Here is a 21,867-nt window from a genome sequence, read left to right as displayed (position 1 = left end):
CACGAGCCGAAGCATTGATTAAAGAAAGACTGTCGTACAGAGCATGAAGAGTGTGCTCATGGTTACGGGATTAAGCTTTCGTTTTAAACCCACAGGAAAGAGAAATGAGATCTCTTCTATATCTCAATTGATTCTCCTAGACAGCACGGACAGTAATTGGATCTTCTCAGATTTGTCCCAGAAATGAAAACCCCAGTATTCCACTAGTTTCAGAAGAGATCTCAAGAGATCTCCTAAGCTATGAATAAGCAATTAAATTGTCTTCTTGGACAGTTTAGATTAGACATAATGGCTTATTTAGTCGTATCACAGTGTCTTTACTAAAGGGACATCTTCGAATACAGACGACGTGTGTTTTTTTGCACCACAGTTAGTTGTATTGCATTGCAAGGCTGAATAGTCAGAGTTTGCTTACAACCCTTACACACACACACACACACTCGCTAGAACACCGAGGTGTATTTATGTGTGCGCATATCCTGCAGTCGCACACACAGTCAACCCAGAGTCATGAATTCTTAAAAACAATCCTGCACAAGCCCATCCACTGCAGAGAAACACAGCCTGCAGAAGACAGCCAGAGAAAAAAAGTATCCGGCAAAACTGGGCCAGTTTGCTCTTAATTACATAGTTTATTTATTCATTTATTCAAAGGGAGCCTCTGTTGGAACAGCAGCGACATTGAAATGCAAAACCTCCCTTTAAAGACGTCCAGGATGAGAAATAAATGCTTGCAGTTAGAACTAGCAGGACACTGATGTCTGTCCCTCTTCTTACTGAAATCTCCTCTGCGGCAGATATGTTCCTGGCTCGCTTGTTTGCATTGAAATACAATGTTGAAGACATTTTGGTGATGCCAGAACACATGTGTATCATTGTCTCATGTTGACGTAAGCATGGCTTGTCATAGCTGAAAGGTGCTTGACTATGCTAACGCAATTAAATCATGCATTGCTAGAACTAGGTATCGCAATAGGATTCGTTCCTGTGAATTCATGCAACTTAACATAAAGGCAATTGCTCTTGTTTCAGAATGGTTCTAGTGAAAAGCGAGAGGTTCGACAGTTCCAGTTCACCGCCTGGCCGGACCACGGCGTTCCCGAGTATCCCACTCCATTCCTGGCCTTCCTCAGGAGGGTGAAAACCTGCAATCCACCGGATGCCGGTCCCATCATTGCCCACTGCAGGTCTGAACCCTGTTCCTACTTCTCAAGGCTCCTGAAGCCGCAAACTTTTGGTCTAGAACAAGTCTAGTTGTTCAAACAGTTGCAGTTGATTTCCCCTGTGGTCCTTAGCAAAGAAAACCAAACTTGCCTGCAACTTTCCCTCATCCCTGACTTTTGTTTTCAGTGCTGGTGTGGGCCGCACGGGCTGCTTCATCGTGATCGACGCTATGCTAGAACGCATCAAGCATGAGAAGACTGTAGACATCTATGGTCATGTGACCCTCATGCGCTCCCAGAGGAACTACATGGTGCAGACGGAAGACCAGTACAGCTTCATCCACGACGCCCTTCTGGAGGCCGTCGCCTGTGGGAACACGGAGGTGGCGGCACGAAGCCTCTTCTCCTACATCCAGAAGCTGGCACAGGTGGAGACCGGAGAGCACGTCAGTGGCATGGAACTGGAGTTTAAGGTAACCAGAAGGCATTGCAATTAGGAACACTCTCTTCTGTAGCTCTCACCTCTAATTACATCTCATCAGACGAGATGCTCTGGAAGGTGTTGATCTGGAGGGTGCAAGATAATCGAATGTGCCACAAAGGAAAGTTAATAACAATCCGCCTCTCTCGGGAGCATGTTTTGTTACCATTGATGCAGATGTGAAAATCTAGCTCTAGTTGTGACAAAAAGATGTCGCCGAGTTGATAGCAGCCAGAGAGGGATTCTGGGAAGGGTAATTAACACCCGACTAAGACGGATGTTGAGGAGAAGCGATGCGTTCACTAATGAGCAGACAGGGATTGTGGATTCCATTTGGCGACTTGAACAGTCCTGCAGGTTTCTGGCCTCTGAGACCTTGAAAAGCTTTTACTTCTTCCCAGTTTTTTTTTTTTTTTTTTTTTCTCTTTCCAGGCTTTGTCCCTCATTCTGAGTCTATTTCTTTAGCCTGGAACAAAGTAATTCTCACCAGCTCAGGGAGCACTGTTGGGCACTAGCATTAGTGAGGTAGCGAAGCAATTAGTTGAGCAACGGGTCTCAGTAACAAGGTTGTACCATTGCTATTTTCGAAAATCACGTAACGTTTCAGTAACAAAGCCCTCTGTTTTCTGAAAGGTAAATCACAACTAACAATGTCCAGTTTGTTAATGAATGAGTCGGTTCTTTTAAAAGGGTTTCCAAACTACCTAGGAAAAGGTCTGAATTGGTTCTCAAATTGGTTAGAATCAGTTCCTCACATAAATGAACAAAAACATGAAGTAGCATCAGTGTAGCGAGATAATTGGGTAGTGGTATGCCTTACTAGCCATAAAATCAACCCGGCCCACTAAACCAGCCAGCTAAAGTGTGTGTGTGTGCTTATTATTTCAAAAGCTCGGTTCATGGCTGCCGCTTCCCACCGGAATGCCTCATGCCCTTCCAGGTCCCTCTTTGAAAGCTACTCAAAGACTCAAAGGAAAGACAAACAGCCAGTGGCCGCTACTGAAAGAAAAAGAGAAAGACTAGGCCTGGAGCAGGAACTGAATGGATTTATAACGGGGCAAAGGCATTACCTGGCAGAACATAGGAGAGAGAGCGAGGCACAGTTTCTAGATGTGCCAGGCTCGTCCAGTTAAAAGGAGACAATCCTTCCAGACATCTGACCTAGAAACGGAGAAGAATCGCGGGTACTGTGGCTTGGTTGATGTTAATTGATGGTTACAAGCTCTAATTTGGATCATGACATGAGAGTACGAGGTGCATGTGTGCATACAAAACGGTAGTGTTCTGTCACAGTATCAATACAAAGCGCCATCCTAAAAGTGACAGTGACCCATTTCGGCGATTGTCGGCAAAGTTTTGTGTGACTTTCCAGTTTTTCGGAGCAGGGTTACGTACCACCCAATGGAAGATAAATGGGGTTTTTGATAATTATAACAGCAATGAGCGCTGGCAGGTTCCTGCAACCCCACGTAAACTGGGTCATCCAGTCTCGCCTGTTTATAAACAGTCTGTGAAGAACAGAGAACAGGTGGAGAGGAAAAAATAGAGCCATTACACCAAAAATAAAAAGTTAAACGACTGTCTGAGACTCCCATGCAGCTAGTTGTGTCCTTCAAGCCTAAATATCCGTAACCTCGTTGGAAGTTAGCTCAATTTAGCTATCATGTGTGTCTTTCTCTTCCCACAGCGTTTAGCAAACTCCAAAGCCCACACGTCCAGATTCATAAGTGCCAATCTGCCATGCAACAAATTTAAAAACCGCCTGGTCAACATCATGCCGTACGAGACCACTCGAGTGTGCCTTCAGCCAATCAGAGGGCTGGAAGGGTCCGACTATATCAACGCCAGCTTTATCGATGGATACAGGTACGCCGACAGCGACCTTCAGCCACGAAGCAACCTGAAGTCATTCGTTTTGCCAATTTGAGCACATTTCTGTTGCATTTAATTGACTTTCCCGTTCCTGTAGACAACAGAAGGCGTATATAGCCACACAGGGCCCATTAGCGGAGACCACCGAGGACTTCTGGAGGATGTTGTGGGAGAACAACTCCACCATTGTGGTGATGCTGACCAAACTGAGAGAGATGGGACGAGTGAGTGCTGCTCTTCTTCAAGACCAACAGCTTTCGGCTTCCGGATGATGTAATTTAATTGCGCTTTGATTTGTTTTTGCAGGAAAAGTGTCACCAGTACTGGCCGGCGGAGCGTTCGGCTAGATATCAGTACTTTGTGGTGGATCCCATGGCAGAGTACAACATGCCACAGTACATCCTCAGAGAGTTTAAAGTGACGGATGCCCGGGTGAGTCTTGAAAAATACCACAAAAATGTCTTGTGCTGAATTTTTTTGGAAAAGTAATTTTTTTTTTTTTTTTTAGTGAATGTTATGGTATCCATACTACAAATGGTGCTAGCATGGTATTTTGGACATTTACCAGATAAAAGCCACAGTATATGAATTTCAGTACCATGGTATATGTCAGAATACCATAGTGATGAGAGTGATGGGATCAGATGGTAATACTCAGTATTTTTGTAAAGGAAACATTTACACGTAATTCCAATAATATCATCGTATTAACATGGTGCATGTCCAAAAAACACAGTATTACCATAGTACCATGTATGAAATCATCTAAATAACATGGTACATTGATATGGTGGTACTAAATATGACTATATTCACATACCATGGTACCATCCAATGCACATCAAAGAATATCATAGTGTTTCCTTGGAATCATTTGGGCAAAACATGGTAATATCATGGTAATTTCATATTCATACCATGCTACTGAATGATTATCATATTCATATATACTATGGAATTTATTTGGTAGGTATTGCAAATTGTTTGGGATATATGTGTAAAAAAAACATGATTAAATCATGTGGTAAAAACATGGTAAATCTGTGGTATTTTATGTATAGTTAAAAATAACTGTTACATTTATTGATTTTGGAACTGGTGCATGTTTTAATATACATTTTGTAATAATATTAATTACACTTTTATTAAATATAAAAAGGCTTTTGTATATATAATTGTGCAATTTTATATATTTCAATTTTTATTATAATTTTACTGATATTTGTATTATATAAGAATTAATATTGATTTTTTATATAATACTAAAATATGGTATCATATTATAATATAAATCATGTGGTAAAAACATGATGATACCATGGTATTTTTGTAAGTGACCCTCCTAATTTTCCCTTGCTTTTGGAAACGCATTAATGCCGATTATACAGATGTTTTTTTAAGGAAATTTTCTTCTGTAGATAGCCAAAATGTGGTTAGCCATCTTATAATTGTGCTTCCCATGAGTCTCAGCAGTAGGTCTTCCTCTAGAAATGGTTGAATATCCTATCAGCTGAGCGACCGTTAGCAGAAGCGCTCGAGCCCTCATCAGTCGAGTGCCTTTCCAGCAAACCGTTAAAGCCAAACGCTCTGACTGTCGCCGTACGTGCAAACGCGAGCGGACAGGCCCGAGACGAAATGAGCATCCCGAGCGTCGCTCACTCCAGCCAAGCACTTTAATTGTGATTGAATCATCCAGACAGACTCTCCAGTAATCAGACTGCAGAGCGAGGCCCGTCAAATCAATGAGAACTTTAATCAGAGCGGACTGGTGGAGGCGGGGCCTGGACTGAGGCATGATGGGAGGATGCGGCGCTCACTTTGGCAGCGAACAAGTCACGTATTTAATCACACGATTGGACACACATGGCTCGGCCTGTGGGTTGTGCACGCTCAATTCGGTTCGGGCTCTTTTCTGCCTCGTTTTCTTTCACCCTTCATGTTTTGCAGCAAAAACAAACTGCTTGTTTCAGTTGATCAGAAGGGGAACATGAGGAGATAATGTGGACATTATTCCGTATATTTGTTAATGTTTATGTATTTGTTCTGGAAGAAAGCATAGAAGAACCATTATTTTGTATCGAGTTAATAATAATCGATGCATGTTTTATTGCTTTATTCATTTGATAACTGGCGGATGTTTTAATGAACGCAAGGAAGAATTGACTGTATTAATTGAAACCTGTAGTTTGAACTGATTCATGAAAATCAAAAAAAAAAAAAAGCGCCCAGCCTAGGAAATAGAAATGTAGAGGAAACGGACAAGCTTTTGTCTGCTCCGTAATGCATGTGTGATCCAAAAAGCCTGAAGTTAGGCTGTGATTAAGTTTGGACTCGGCCGGTTTGATCCGTCAGCCTCGCTTATAGACTCTCTCTGCAGGGATGAGTGAATATTTCCAGCCCCTTCTGCACGATTTAATTGTGCCTCGTTCTGCCTGAGCTTCCCTTCGATTGCTTGCTTTCTCTCGCTCTGCGAAACAGGCCTCATCCGTCGCCGGGTGTCTTTGCTCTCCTCTCATTCGTCAGTGCCGGAGCTGCAGGGTTTCTCCAAACCTCGAGTCGCACCATCGATCACCCGCCCGGATCACTCCATTTAGCAGCGTCTCCACGAGACGACACTCGTCACGGCAGACGCACCATCGATTTCCCTTAACCCAGAGTTATTCCAGCCAAAGAAAGGACGACAAAAGGCAGAAGGGTGTGGAGTTGGCTCAGATCGGAGAGTAGATGTTTGCCGTAGTTTCTCCCGTATCTGTTGTGCCTGTCAGCGTCCGTCTGGATGAAGCCAGCGATTGACTGATTTGGGATTGTCGGAGTAAAAGAAACGGATGGGACTCGACTTGACGTTAATGTAACTGTTTGTTTGCTCTCTCGCTCACAGGACGGCCAGTCCAGGACCGTACGGCAGTTCCAGTTCACTGATTGGCCGGAGCAGGGCGTACCCAAATCAGGAGAGGGATTCATTGACTTTATTGGCCAGGTGCATAAAACTAAGGAGCAGTTTGGCCAGGACGGGCCCATTTCTGTCCACTGCAGGTGAGAACACATGCAAACATGGTTTAACATCCTATAAAATCAAGGCTTTGAAGACCCTTTCACACCAAGAATGATAAGATATTACGTCTATATTAGCATCAACACCAAAGCCCTATATCGTTCTGTTTATTATAAGCATGTTTTGTCGTCTGTCGCTTTGAATGCTCGAGCAGATGGATTCTGATTGGCTGTCAATGTTTTTACTGTTCATCAGCTGGAAAAAATCATTCTGAATGGGATTCCAACAATCTTGTTTCTCTGTCGTTATCGTTATAGTTGTGCTGTGAACTCTGCTGTTCTTTTATATTTAGAACAATTTTTAGAACTATATATTTATCATTATATATATGGTATATATATATATATATATATATATATATATATATATATATATAACCATAAAAAATACTTTACTCAAAATAATATAAACTGAAATAAAATACAAATATATAAATCTTGCCAAAGCAACAGTTATCATTTCTATTTAGATTAATTTCATATACTAAAATAACTAAAAGTAAATCTGAAATAAAAAACAATTTAAAAAACTACACAGATATTTTTTAAAAAGTATAAAAAAGGACAAAACCACAAAACAAAATTACTAAAACTTTAACTGAAATTAAAATAAAATAAAAAAATGTATTTTCTGAAAAAATAAGTTGCATCTGTCTAATAAAATTATTCATAAATAAATGTTTTACAAAACTTTTAATCACTATAAATATGTATTTTACTTTCCCTCACTGAACAACAAATTTAATGGTATTCAGAACAGAATAGGAATGAAAAATACAAGCATAAAACATACATAAGTTATAGTGGAATTCATTATAAACATTTATTATAAACGCCAAACCTAAACAAATTTATTTAAAGTGAATCTGACACTATCAGTGTGTGGAAATATGCTATATAAATAAACGTGGACTTGTGTATCTGTCTCATTCTGTGCTCGATGTTAATTGTATTATGTAAAAAAAAAAAACACACAGATATGAGAAATGTGATGTTACAAACAAGACATTTGAGCAGAATATTCACGCTGCTCTTAATACAGTAAGCTCTAAAAGTACCGTTAATATGACAAAATACTAAAAAAAAAAGTGCATTCTCATTTTCTCAATTTTCTCTTTTTTTTCCACATTTTAAACCATATATTTCTAATCCTGAATGCAGGTTGGTCAGAACAGCCGACATCATTCACTAGAAGCTTGTTTTGTCTGAACTTCTCTTCAAAATAAACACAAACTAGCACACATGCTCACGTGGGACGGCTGCTTTTATCATAGGTACAATAATAGCACATAAAGATTAAAAAAGAAAAATCCCTGGCCGTCATCAGAAATGATGCATGTGACTCCATTACGGCGCTATGAGCCGCTGTTCCTCATTACAGAAATGACTAGCAACTAAAGTGTCCTTCGCCATGGCCAGCGTTTAACAAGCAAATCGTTACTCTTCTAAAGAAGACATCGTCCAGCCGCACATAAATCACGGTGTGTCCCCGTGAGCCTCCGTACGAGTCTGATTCCTGCTCCTGTAGATACGACTGATGCTCTGCTGCATGTTAAACTGCATTATACAGCACTTGTGTTCAGTGAAGACTGCAGTATAGAGAGAGAAAACTTCAAATTTGACTTCATTTATGAGAAAGTACAAGGTTGATTATTTATTTCTATCTATCTATATATTAGGGTTGTGACAGTGAAGAAATTTTCCTACCAGTTAATCGACATTTAAAATGCTAATTCAAAGAGAAATGCACCCTGTATTGGCACTAATTTGAAAGCGAAAGTAAAATGTGCAAGGCTGCACGGGCATTCATAACAGTGCAGAGCAGAGCGAGCGTTTTCAATTCATTCCTGTGGAAGTAACAGGTTAATATAACATTTCCCATTCCATGACTACTAAAATAATTGCAACTTACTCTCTGTAAAATGGCGTAACGTTAATCTGCAGGGTGATGGACACGGAGGTGGGTAAAAAGGTTGGTGGTGTTGCCACCCTTCGCACCAACTGTTGCTAGGCAAATCTTGTGGATTGGGCTGTCTAAGGAGCCGAAAAACTCCCATTCTGTCGAGCTTACTTTTCTCGGGTGTGGACAGAGCCTCTCACTCTCTCGCTCGGACGATATAGTTCTTCTTCTTCTATAGCTGCGCGCACTGCGTCTTCTTCTTGTTTGACAGGTGTCAGCGTTAAGGTGCAAAACTGCCACCTGAGAGCTCAACCAGGTACTGGCGCTGGAGTATTTACATGTCATGATATCATAAGAGTCCTATTCATTTTAAATATTGTGGTTATTGTCAATACCGGTATATCGTCACACCCTAAATTAACATAATATCGATATTTCACGCTTCAAATGTCACGATTATCACCAATACCGGTGTATTGTCACACCCTAAATTAACACGATATCGATATTTCACGCTTCAAATATCCCGATTATCGCCAATACCGGTACATTGTCACACCCTAAATTAACACAATATCGATATTTCACGCTTCAAATGTCACGATTATCGCCAATACCCGTATATTGTCACACCCAAAATTAACATGCTATCGATATTTCATACTTCAAATATCACGATTATCGCCAATACCGGTACATTGTCACACCCTAAATTAACACGACATCGATATTTCACGCTTCAAATGTCACGATTATCGCCAATACCCGTATATTGTCACACCCTAAATTAACATGCTATCGATATTTCACACTTCAAATATCACGATTATCGCCAATACCGGTACATTGTCACACCCTAAATTAACATGCTATCGATATTTCACACTTCAAATATCACGATTATCGCCAATACCGGTACATTGTCACACCCTAAATTAACACGATATCGATATTTCACGCTTCAAATGTCACGATTATCGCCAATACCCGTATATTGTCACACCCTAAATTAACATGCTATCGATATTTCACACTTCAAATATCACGATTATCGCCAATACCGGTACATTGTCACACCCTAAATTAACATGCTATCGATATTTCACACTTCAAATATCACGATTATCGCCAATACCGGTACATTGTCACACCCTAAATTAACACGATATCGATATTTCACGCTTCAAATATCACGATTATCACCAATACCCGTATATTGTCACACCCTAAATTAACACGATATCGATATTTCACGCTTTCACGATATCGATATTTCACGCTTTCACAATATCGATATATCACGCTTCAAATATCACGATTATCGTCAATACCGGTATATTGTCACACCCTAAATTAACACGATATCGATATTTCACGCTTTCACAATATCGATATATCACGCTTCAAATATCACGATTATCGCCAATACCGGTATATTGTCACACCCTAAATTAACACGATATCGATATTTCACGCTTTCACAATATCGATATATCACGCTTCAAATATCACGATTATCGCCAATACCGGTATATTGTCACACCCTAAATTAACACGATATCAATATTTCACGCTTTCACGATATCGATATATCACGCTTCAAATATCACTATTATCGTCAATACCGGTATATTGTCACACCCTAAATTAACACGATATCGATATTTCACGCTTTCACAATATCGATATATCACGCTTCAAATATCACGATTATCGCCAATACCGGTACATTGTCACACCCTAAATTAACACGATATCGATATTTCACGCTTTCACAATATCAATATATCACGCTTCAAATATCACGATTATCGCCAATACCGGTACATTGTCACACCCTAAATTAACACAATATCAATATTTCACGCTTTCACAATATCAATATATCACGCTTCAAATATCACGATTATCGCCAATACCGGTATATTGTCACACCCTAAATTAACACGATATCTATATTTCACGCTTTCACGATATCGATATTTCACGCTTCAAATATCACGATTATCGCCAATACCGGTATATTGTCACACCCTAAATTAACACGATATCAATATTTCACGCTTTCACAATATCAATATATCACGCTTCAAATATCACGATTATCGCCAATACCGGTATATTGTCACACCCTAAATTAACACGATATCTATATTTCACGCTTTCACGATATCGATATTTCACGCTTCAAATGTCACGATTATCGCCAATACCGGTATATTGTCACACCCTAAATTAACATGCTATCGATATTTCACGCTTCGAATGTCACGATTATCGCCAATACCGGTATATTGTCACACCCTAAATTAACACGATATCTATATTTCACGCTTTCACAATATCGATATTTCACGCTTCAAATATCACGATTATCGGCAATACCGGTACATTGTCACACCCTAAATTAACACGATATCGATATTTCACGCTTCGAATGTCACGATTATCGCCAATACCGGTACATTGTCACACCCTAAATTAACACAATATCGATATTTCACGCTTCGAATGTCACGATTATCGCCAATACCGGTATATTGTCACACCCTAAATTAACATGCTATCGATATTTCACGCTTTCACAATATCGATATTTCACGCTTCAAATATCACGATTATCGCCTATACCGGTATATTGTCACTAGTGATCGACCGATATTGATTTTTTTATAACCGATACCGATACCGATTATTTGCATGTTTATGTACCTGATAACCGATATGCAGAACCGATATTTATTTACTGTTATACTTCTGTTTTTGACAATTATTACAACACAAATGAGCTGAACAAACCATTTTATTTATAACAATCACTCCCTCCTTGCATACAAAAAAAACCTTTATATTTATACACAAATAAATAGAGGGGTCTGAGTCCAAAAAATTAAAGTGCACTGTTACTAAGTGTCTTTGTGATTATATAATCTAGGGTGTTTAAACGAGATAATCTTGTCAAAAATTTCATGCAATGGCCGTGCTTGAGGCTTCCTGATCATCAACCCATTCAGGTGCTGAGCAATATGAACGAACTTTTTTTTTTCCGAGACTATATAAAGTTAAACAGCACTTGGCAGTTGGCATTTTATGATCTAAATTTAATCTAACGTTAAATCATGAAATGCCAACTGACAAAGTGCTGTTTGACTATAACTTAATCAACCGCGATCGCGCATGGAGATAATAAATAATTAATTTCCACAAAGCGGTAGGCTATATTTATATGTGTATTAGCGAAATAATTGTTATGTAGTAAATGATAATATAATCTAGGGTGTTTAAACAAGATAATCTTGTCAAAAGTTTCATTCAGTGGCCGTGCTTAAGCCTCCTGATCATCCGTTAGTTGCTAAGCAATATGAACAAACTTTTTCTTCTAGACTAATGGTGAGCAAATACAACAGATAGAGAATTAAATTCAGCGCTTTTATTTTCAACATGCACTCATTCATGTCTGTTTTATTTAATTCATGTAAAGTTACGTCTTTATTGGGGCAGGACATGACGAATTACACTACGTGACTCAATGAGTTCGTCTCAATTGTTTAGAAACAAGCTGCATAAATTAACTATATCAGGAATTTATGTCTCAGATCTCATTTGTGCATGTCTGTTATGTTAAATAAAGTTGATTAATTAAAGCAAACCAAGTAGAACATATACTTTACCTGTGCACTGAGTTGTTGTTGACTGATCTCCTCAGACGCCCGTGCTGCAATGGCGGAAATCTCAAAACGGCCACAAGATGGCGCCGTAAATCGGCGAATCTGATATTACAAAACCGATACCCGATTATGGAAAAATGCTTAAATATCGGGAAAAATATCGGTAAACAGATACATCGGTCGATCACTAATTGTCACACCCTAAATTAACACGATATCAATATTTCACGCTTCGAATGTCACGATTATCGCCAATACCAGTATATTGTCACACCCTAAATTAACACGATATCGATATTTCACGCTTCAAATATCACGATTATCGCCTATACCGGTACATTGCGACACCCCTAAACTGAAAACACTCCGGACCAGTAGACACTAGACTTTTGCCGATATTCGGTAATGCGATAAATCGCGATAATGAATATGCACGATATTGTAATCGTGGGCACTTCAGAATACCGTAAATAATAATTTATTACCAAATATTAATTTTTTATAATGCAATTAAGAATACTTTACCCATCACTCGTATAAAATGTACAACACCGCTGTATTCTGCGTCAAAAGGACACGCGCTCAGATGTAAACAAGCCCATCGTACACGAGAAGCACAGACGCGCTGAATGAAAGCGCACGTTCACTCTCTGACAGCAGAGGGCGCTGATGGAACAGCAGCGTGCAGCGGTTACCACGGAAACCGTGCAAACAAAGTAACCACGCTGGTGAAGTTTTTAAAATGCTTCAAACAGACATTTTTTTTTTGGTAATCTCAGTGTTGTTCATCACAGCACCAAAAACTGAATAATTAAAAAAGACTTAAAAGGATATTTATTTTCAAACCTAAACATGTTTATATTTTAATCTGGACTACAACATGCCCTAATGATTAGAAATGTTCTGATTATTTGTTATTGTTCAGTAAAACTTAAAGTCATACGGCTTCATTAGTTAACATGTTAATTCATTATTACCAAACTGACAATGAAAAATACTTATAAAGCATTAATTATTCTTAGTTAATGTTAATTTGTTAGTTACTGTTTAATAGCATTACTAAAATCAAAAGAACTTATTTAATGGACCTGAGATAAAACTAACAATGATCAGTTGTGTTTCTAAACTAACATTAACAAAAAATAAAACTTTCTGTAACATATGTAGCTATTGCTCAATCTTAGTTAATGCATTAAATAGAGACCTTATTGTAAAGTGTTACCTGTTCTTCATAGCCTAATTCTTTTGCATTTTAATCTGTTTGAAAATTTCACTTTATATATTTTTTTGTAGTGTATTATTGTATTTAAACATTCAGAGTTCTTTAACCTGTTAAACTATGACAACATTTTTTTTGCAACTTATTTTAATATCGTGATAATATCGTGATAAAAGCTTCAGCAATTAATCGCAACATGAAAATTTGATACCGTCACATGCCTAGTAGACACACACCATTATGAATACCTGTGCGCATTTTACTTTTGCTTTCAAATTAGCGCCAATTCAGGGGCGGCAATTGCTTCAGTGGTTGGTTCATTATTATTCTTAATGAGAAACACAACAACTAGAAAAACACAACTAATCCTTTGCAGGTTCCCTATTAGCACTGGGTTTAAATCCAAAATACTGCAAAAATCCAAAAATCGTCCGCTATCGTCTTGTCAGTCAGCTCCTCACTCTTTTGAGAAATAAATTGTGACTCCTGCTGCTGATCTGTGCTGTTTTCTATTTTTTTTGGTCCGTGTGTGTGTGTGTTCAGACTCTGACATTATACAGACGCTCTCTGTTTGCCGGTTTAACTCTCACTCTCACTCATCAGTGGATCCTGCCGTTCATCAGCACTGCTGTTTCACTCACTCGTTCCAGACACAGTAATCGCTCTCACCTGCTTCAGCTCCCGCTCACGTCATTTACACACGTCTGTGTTTATAGAGCTGCTGGAGTCTGGCCACTTCTTGTCTTTACTGTCCTTTTATCTTCCATCCATCTTTCTCACTGTGTCTCTCTCTCTCTCTTCAGCTTGTGTTTCATGTGGTGCCGCATCTCCATCAAAGGGATGTTTTCATGGGGTTTTGGGTTCTTTTTGGATTTTGACAGCATTACTTTACAAAACAAAAATGTGTGGTTTTTCCAGTAAAAATATCTAAACATCCTTAAAATGAGTTATATTTACTTGAGAAGAAAGATTCCATAAAATATTAGGACTTCAAGAATGTATTTTGATTGGTTTGATGAAGTTTTTCTTTCTTGCTAGTAAATTTCTGCAAGTAACTTGAATTAAACATGAAATATTGAAGTTGAAAGACTGAAATGTATTTTCTTAAAACATACTCAGATATTTTATTTACAACTTTAAAAAATTATTTTTTACAGTGTGGTTTCACTTGTACTTAAAATTGCTTATGGTTTAAGAAAAATACATGAACACTTAATTCAAAAATTAATAACTTACACAATTTTGTTTGTCAAGTGGATTGAAGGATGTTTCCACTGGAAAACTGATTATTAAATGTTTTTTTTCTTCTTCAAATTTTCACCTTTTGTGTTTCCCAGGCAAAGATAACACGAGGGTGACAGTTTTCAGCTTCGTATGAACTATTTCTTTAATCTTCTCTCCTTATTCTCCCTTTCTCTCATATTTCTCTCCTCTCCATCCATCTCTCCCCCAGATTTCATATCTAATAGAGCCACATGGTTTTGTCATTAATTGCATGATTACGTACACTGAATGGAAGTGTAAATCCTCTCATTCAGTGCGCCTTCACGCCTGTCAGATTTGAAAGTCTATCTATTTAACCAGCGCTTCGGTGAAGTCTGAGAGCCATGCGATGCCAAGAGAGCCACTTCTTTCTTTCTTTTCCATTCTTCTGCCCCCTTTTTGTAGGATCTTGGCAACATGGACGGACAGAACCGTCAAATGCGTTTTGTTTTCCTGACAGTCACTGTCGTGAGAGTCCAAACTGGCTTTTCATTAGAACTCTTACGTCATCCTAACGTTGCGCTGTGATTGGTCGTGTGCCGTAGTCGACCTGCAACTGTCCATTCTTCGCTTTCAGCCTCCCTCCCCTCTTTTCCAAGCCATTTTGTCACTTTCAATCTTGCCAAGTGGAGGCAAAGGGAAAAATAAGCCCGTTGTCATATCAATTATTGTTGGCTTGGTGAAATCGCTCGATGCCAAAGCAGCTTATGAAGGCAGCCTTGAAAAATCAGACTTAAGACTCCTCCTATTTCAAGCGCTGTCATAGCGAGACCGGCTTAGCATGTGTGCGTTTGCGTGTGTGTTTGTTCAAATGAAACGTCTGTAATTTATTCTATGGTTCTGCTATTTATGTAGATGGCTATTGGGTGAATTTGTGAAATAATGTAGTACGCAGTATTTATAATGTGCAGAGTGTGTGAGTCTGTATCCCACAATGCAGTGCAAATGAATGGACTCAATGTCATGATTTTTTTTTTTAATCTCCAATTTATTTGGTCAGACCAAAACAACTATTTTCATTTATTTCAAAATCTGATGTATTTCATTTACTTCTATTTTATATATAGATTTTTTCTTTTTTTTTCACATTTAATTTTGTTTATTTTGTTATATTTTTATTTATATATATATTTTAATATGGATTGAAAAGTGAAAAAAATATATTTTGATGACTTTTAAAAGTATTTTGTAAATATTTAAGTATTTAAATATATTTTAATATATAAATATATAAACATAATATATATAATATTTTATATTAATATTATATGTATAATTAAATTTTTATATCATTTATTTTTGTATCTTTTATTATTTATTGTGTATTTGTATTATTTGTGCATTTAATTTTATTATTCATTTTATTTATTTAATTATGTTTACAAATGGATTAAAAGTGCAAAAAAAAATGCTTATTTCTTAGATGTCAACTGGATGCAATTTAGTGAGGTCATGTGACAATACTGCATACTATTTCACATATTAATTTTTTTTTTTTTTTTAAGTTGTATGTGCAAATTAATGCAATATACCAGTATGCTTGTATTCCATTCCAAACATACAGTATATTTGCACTTAAAATAAGAGAAATCAATTTGCTAGTAGGATAAGGACCAATCTAAATATATTACACAATTATGTTTGTAAGTAAATGCATCTTGTTTAAGTACATTTAGATGTTTCCACTGACTGTTAAAATGATTTTTGCAGGAAAGATTCCTCAGGTGACAACATACTTTTTCACAAAGAAAGATATTAGCAGTTATGTTAACAAACTATACGTGTTTTCCTCAACGCAGTGCCGGTGTGGGACGGACTGGTGTCTTTATCACGCTAAGCATCGTGCTGGAGCGGATGCGCTACGAGGGTGTTGTGGACATCTTCCAAACGGTCAAAATGCTGAGAACGCAACGGCCAGCAATGGTGCAAACAGAGGTGAGAGTCTAGAGCTTCTGTTTTACTGCAGATTGTCTTGTTTATTAGCTAATCGGTTGGCGATTTGAAGTAATAGCGAACGTTTATGCTGATGTCTTTGTGTTTCACTCTACAGGACGAGTACCAGTTTTGCTATCAGGCGGCTCTGGAGTACCTTGGAAGTTTTGATCACTATGCAACGTAAAAAGCCATTTTTGTTCCCCCCTGTCCCACAATCCCCCTCCCCCCAACAGCCTCCTGAGCCATAAAAACTTGCTTGAAAACATGAAACGATGACAACTATACAAAATTCATACGGTTTTTTTGAAGAATCGTCTTTTGGAACCAATCAAAACATGTCGTGAGTAACCCCAATTGGACAGCAACACTGGAGAAGCGCAAATGGATCCCAAACACTTCTACATCCCAAACTCATGATGGAGGAACCAAACATATTGGCTCAGGCTGGAGGGTGGGAATGATGTAGGTGTCGGACCACTAACATTACCTCAAGTGTTCTGATGTGGAGGACAAACATCGTTTCTTTCCAAACTAACTCTGTGAACATACTACAAAAAGACAGAAAATGAAGGAAAAGTTGGTGCGATACAACAAATAAACTACACCGATAAGTGATGAGCACCTAATTGGTTGGTTGGTTGGCATCTGAAATCCTTCCTTGTTTACTAAAATGGCAGTGTTTCCAATGAAACGGACATCTGTCAGTCTAGCAGCAGACATCATTGACGTCTTCAAGAGTGTACTAAATAGAGAAGTTGGAGGAATGGTACAAACAAGTTGGAAAAGACTTCTTTTGCTGCTCACGTCTTGGGTTCAAGTCTCTCCTTGTGACATGTTACCATTCGGACAAAATTGGGAGCCACTTTAGAAGCAATTTCGAAGCAAACCGTTCATCCACTTGAGAAAGTAACCCTCCTCTCGAAACCACTGGAGCTGAGAAGAGTCGCCAAACACGTCTTGAGGCATTCAAAGAAATGGTTGAATCCTAATCGCATCCCGTAAACGCATCGGTTGCTTGAGTGCTTTCAAGGACATGCTAGCAAATGTTTTTACCAATGTAGCTCCATCTCCATCATCTTAAGAGCCAGTGGGAGCTTGAACTATTGGGTCAGATGGAGATTAGGACCAGAGGAGCCACCACCGAAGTCTGGAGTTTCTTTGCCGACTACTACCGTGACTAGTCTCTCCATTAACGTACACCATGTATTTGGCGAGCCGGACAGGGGGTGCGCGGCTACGTCTTGCTTTCGGTACTTTGACGTCCCCAGTGACCAACATTCTTTGCCATCGTTTCAAATGACTTTTTATCTTACAACTGTGTTATTTGGTTTTGTTTTTGCTCTTGATACCAAACATGCTGCTTTCGCTCCATTATGCTGTACGTGTACATTTGAAGAGTCTAACGGATGGAAGTGTGCGAGAGTGTGATGACGAGTGTTGGTCCCACCTCTCGATCCATTTCCTTATGGCCCAACGGTCACCCAGGATGAAACCGCATGTCCAAATTTATTTTATCATCATCATCATCATCATCAAAACGAGCCATTCCTGGTTTCTTTGGGATTTCTTGCATTTATTTGCTGGTTCTTTTTGGGAACGTGTTTCTTCAATGGATTTCGGCTAACAAAGAGCAAGAAACGGGCATGCATTTGCATCATAAAAATTGCGGTACAACTATCTTGTGAATCTGTTGTTGTAGGTGGGACTGTTCTACACACTCATGCATATGTGTGTGAGGGGGAGGGGTCTCCTCTCCACGGTCAGAGCTGATTGGCTGATCTGGAGAATGCTTGAACCTGGAGTGTTCTGATTGGTGAGAGAATGAAAGGAGCCGTGTGTAATCTTATTTCCAAAAAGCCTTATTCTTGTAACATCATAGGGAAAAAAATATATTACTGTTGTATTATTTTGACTATTATCTTCTTACTTAACAAACTTTTGATTTATTTCTTGGTTTAGTGTTTTTTTTTTTTTTTAACAAAGATACTTTACTCATTTTTTTTAATTAGCAAGAAAAATAATGCTCATTTTGCTCATATTATGTTAAAAGACATTCTATTTTTTCACTGTAGAAATGCTACGTGAGATGTGTTTGTGTGCATGTATACATAAACGAATGGGACATGAATGTATACATACACACTCACAATATATTTAAATGCAGAATATAAAGATGTATCCAAATCTTCATATGAATAGCCTTTTTTTCTTTTTTGAAGTGGGCACTCGTTTTTATACCACCATGAAATTGTGAAATTATTGCGTGTATGAAATCATGAATGACTTTTTATTGCTTTGTTTTTTGTTTGATTCCTTTAAAGAGTTTGGGAAATGCATTTTCAGAAATGCAGAGATTTCCCATAATTCATTGCGGGGAAGAACTTTGACTTCCTGTTGCCCAATAATGAAGGATGGATTACGATTTCAATCCTACTGTTATTCATCAATAGTACGAGTATTAACTGAAGTATTACTTTTATAAAAGATGTAGAACTGGTTTACTAAATATTGAATTGAACAAAAAAAAAAATATACAATCTATACTTTCCAAATTTTACTAAAAAAACAAACAAAAAAAACTCTAATTTTGTTACAACCCATCTTTGTGAAAGCTTTTTTTTTTTACTTTTCAAACCACCGAATGTTTGATCGTTTGTTAGATATCAACTATGATCCTGAATATAATGCCTGTAAATAAACAAATATATATTATATGTATTTGTATAATTTGACCCACAAGATTTATGTCTTTGAACAATACTGAGATAAACAACAACAAAAAAAAAAGTTTATGCTAATGGAAACCTTCCACAGTTTTGAAAGAAGCTTTGTCTCACGCTAACAGCCCTGTTTATCTCTCTTCCCTTCATTCCTCTTTTTTTCCTGATCCATTTGTTCATTTATTTTTCCTAACTCTTCACATTTTATTCTTATCTTAGCCTCCACACACTGCAGTCCAGTGGTGAGAGAAATCACAATGGTTCTCCTTTTCCAATAAGACTTAGTGGGTCTTACTGGTCTCAAAAAAAGACTTGGCTTTCTCCAAGCAAAATATAATTTTTCATTGAAATGTTTCATGAGATTCCCCCAAAATGAATCACGTTTTACCCATCCCAAGCCTAAATGCAGTAATCATTTTGTGTTTTTCTCATTCGGAGTGATTCTTTTGTTAGATTCGGATGATGAAGGGCTAGTGTGCCCAGTGCCTATAAAATGCCATATGAACAGCGAGAGCGAATTGCCTTGAATTGGTTGCGTGTTTGGTGATTAGCTTCACGTCATTATCGCTAGTATAAAGACAAGCCCTTCTCTCACCACTGCCTCTGTGCTCCATCTTTTATTTAAATCATTAGTTCATTGCAAAGCTCTAGAAGTTTACAGATGCATGCCATGTTTCGTTCATTTGTTTGTTTTTTTACTCTGAGGATTTTCCATAAAGGGACGAAGTACGAGAGAACTTGGAATCTGGAAATTTCAGCGCTGCCTTTTAAACTGTTGGGAGTTTTGTGCGTTTCTAACAGACTTTTCCTTGGGAGGGAAAACGCAAAGGACACTCGTGCGATTGGACTTGTCGGACTGATCTCCTAAATCTACGTCGGCAGAGGTGCTCGGAAGTTCTGTTTGTCCTGATGCAAGGACGTTGGACCTTTGACAACAGGAGCCAAACTTATGAATCGATTAGCGTACAAATAATGAAGAACCAATATTCAAAAGTGAACGTATTAATAACATGGCCAACAAAAAAGAAGAAAAAAAAAAAGCCAAACTCGAACGTGAAAATAGTTTTTCTTTGTACGAAGGCCAAGTGCTATCGCTTTCAAACTGTTACTTCTGATGGACACAATAACTGGTTTGAAACCACTGTGTATGTAGATATGTTGACTTTGTATTAAAGAACTGTTGTCTGAAAATGATGGTGTGCCTCATATTTCATCTGAAAATATTCAGTTAATATTAAGTCACTCACATCTAGCAACATGTTTGCATTATATTTCCACAGGATCATTAAAATTTCATAAGCTCAGTTTGACAAGGCAGATGGCGAAATGAAATTGCATATACGAGGACCAATCAGCTGTCATCGCACATGGAATCTCAACTGAACAATCAATTATTTCGCAATCTGGCCTGATACCTGAATTGTAAACACAACCATAAGCTCAACATGCTACATGATCTAACATCCCATCTCGATGCATTTTGCCACCCGCCGCTCGCAATTTCACCATGACGACCCGGGGATGTAATTGACATGTGGATTGGCTACGAGTTTCCACATTTGTGTATAAACCACTAGCAAACACAGATAAAACACTTGTTTAATTGTTTTTACATCCAATTATATGCATAATTAGTCAGTTGAGTTGGTAATCTGAACAACTAAATTCTCATGATGTTCTAGAACATCTTTATTTGCAAAGTCCAGAATGAATGATCTTTTGCTTCATCATAGATTTGTGTCGGTTTATGTTAATATCACAGTGCAAATCCTCAACAAATGCCACTGGGCTTGCCAGAAGGCTTGAACCTTTCACCTGATGCTATTTTCTTTCCCTTCAGTCTGTGATGCTTCAGTCGAGAGAGCAAAACATGGATTATATTTCATATGAATTCAAAAAGACTTTAGTAATGCATGTAGAATCTGATTTGTTAATATTGTTAATAACAATTAAAAGTCCCACAAAATGTGTTTATCTTTTCCACTGCACTACTTTTACACACACACACATATATATATATATATATATATGTGCTAGACGGACATGTTTGGCGATTGCTCTCATGTCTTTTGCAGCGTCTTGCGCATGACACAGTGCTCTAAAAACGCGGCAATCAAGTTAACTTTTTGTGTCTCTAGACCTTGCATTTTTTGTTCCACTGTTTTTCTATAGGGGCTTTCCCACTGGGTCATTATAGGAACTAGCCACCAGGGCGGTCCCCTGAGAACTACATTTTCCCCTGCATTCGCACCGCCAGTAGGAACTCAGAAGTGACATAAACTGTCACTTAGCGCCATATTTACTAAACGAGAAAGCAATTCCACAAATGTGCCGATGGGAGTGGCAAGTTTTGCATGTGACCTACTGCTACTGCAAATTAAAGAACACAGACGCATTCAAATCATTTACATAATGACCGACACAATCTACCAAGAGCAGCGCAAATTAGCATTGGGATGCAAATAAGCAGAGCTGATGCTCATCTGGTGCGGGTCGACACAGGCGCAACTTGTTACATGTAATCTGACAAACACGTACACACACACACACTTATATATATATATATATATATATATATATATATATATATATATA

General features: G+C 38.1%; 1 protein-coding gene across 49 annotated transcripts in view; it reads left to right on the top strand.

Annotated features, from left to right (window-relative positions):
• ptprsa (protein tyrosine phosphatase receptor type Sa) overlaps positions 1 to 20,463 on the top strand; it is a 224,388-nt gene extending 203,925 nt beyond the window's left edge. For all 49 annotated transcript variants that reach the window (XM_048182139.1, XM_048182140.1, XM_048182155.1 and 46 more), the window contains 8 exons: positions 1,033 to 1,187; positions 1,351 to 1,636; positions 3,332 to 3,510; positions 3,614 to 3,740; positions 3,823 to 3,948; positions 6,395 to 6,549; positions 16,417 to 16,552; positions 16,668 to 20,463. In XM_048182139.1, coding sequence (XP_048038096.1) covers positions 1,033 to 1,187; positions 1,351 to 1,636; positions 3,332 to 3,510; positions 3,614 to 3,740; positions 3,823 to 3,948; positions 6,395 to 6,549; positions 16,417 to 16,552; positions 16,668 to 16,736 — 1,233 coding nt within the window. In that variant the 3' untranslated portion in view covers positions 16,737 to 20,463. The remainder of the gene's footprint in view (positions 1 to 1,032; positions 1,188 to 1,350; positions 1,637 to 3,331; positions 3,511 to 3,613; positions 3,741 to 3,822; positions 3,949 to 6,394; positions 6,550 to 16,416; positions 16,553 to 16,667) is intronic.
• The last annotated feature ends 1,404 nt before the right edge of the window (positions 20,464 to 21,867 follow it).

Source organism: Megalobrama amblycephala, linkage group LG2, assembly GCF_018812025.1.
Source record: "Megalobrama amblycephala isolate DHTTF-2021 linkage group LG2, ASM1881202v1, whole genome shotgun sequence".
Classification (NCBI taxonomy): domain Eukaryota; kingdom Metazoa; phylum Chordata; class Actinopteri; order Cypriniformes; family Xenocyprididae; genus Megalobrama; species Megalobrama amblycephala.
The sequence above is the reverse complement of the archived record's forward strand: the minus strand, read 5'-3'. Positions and strand labels throughout refer to the sequence as shown.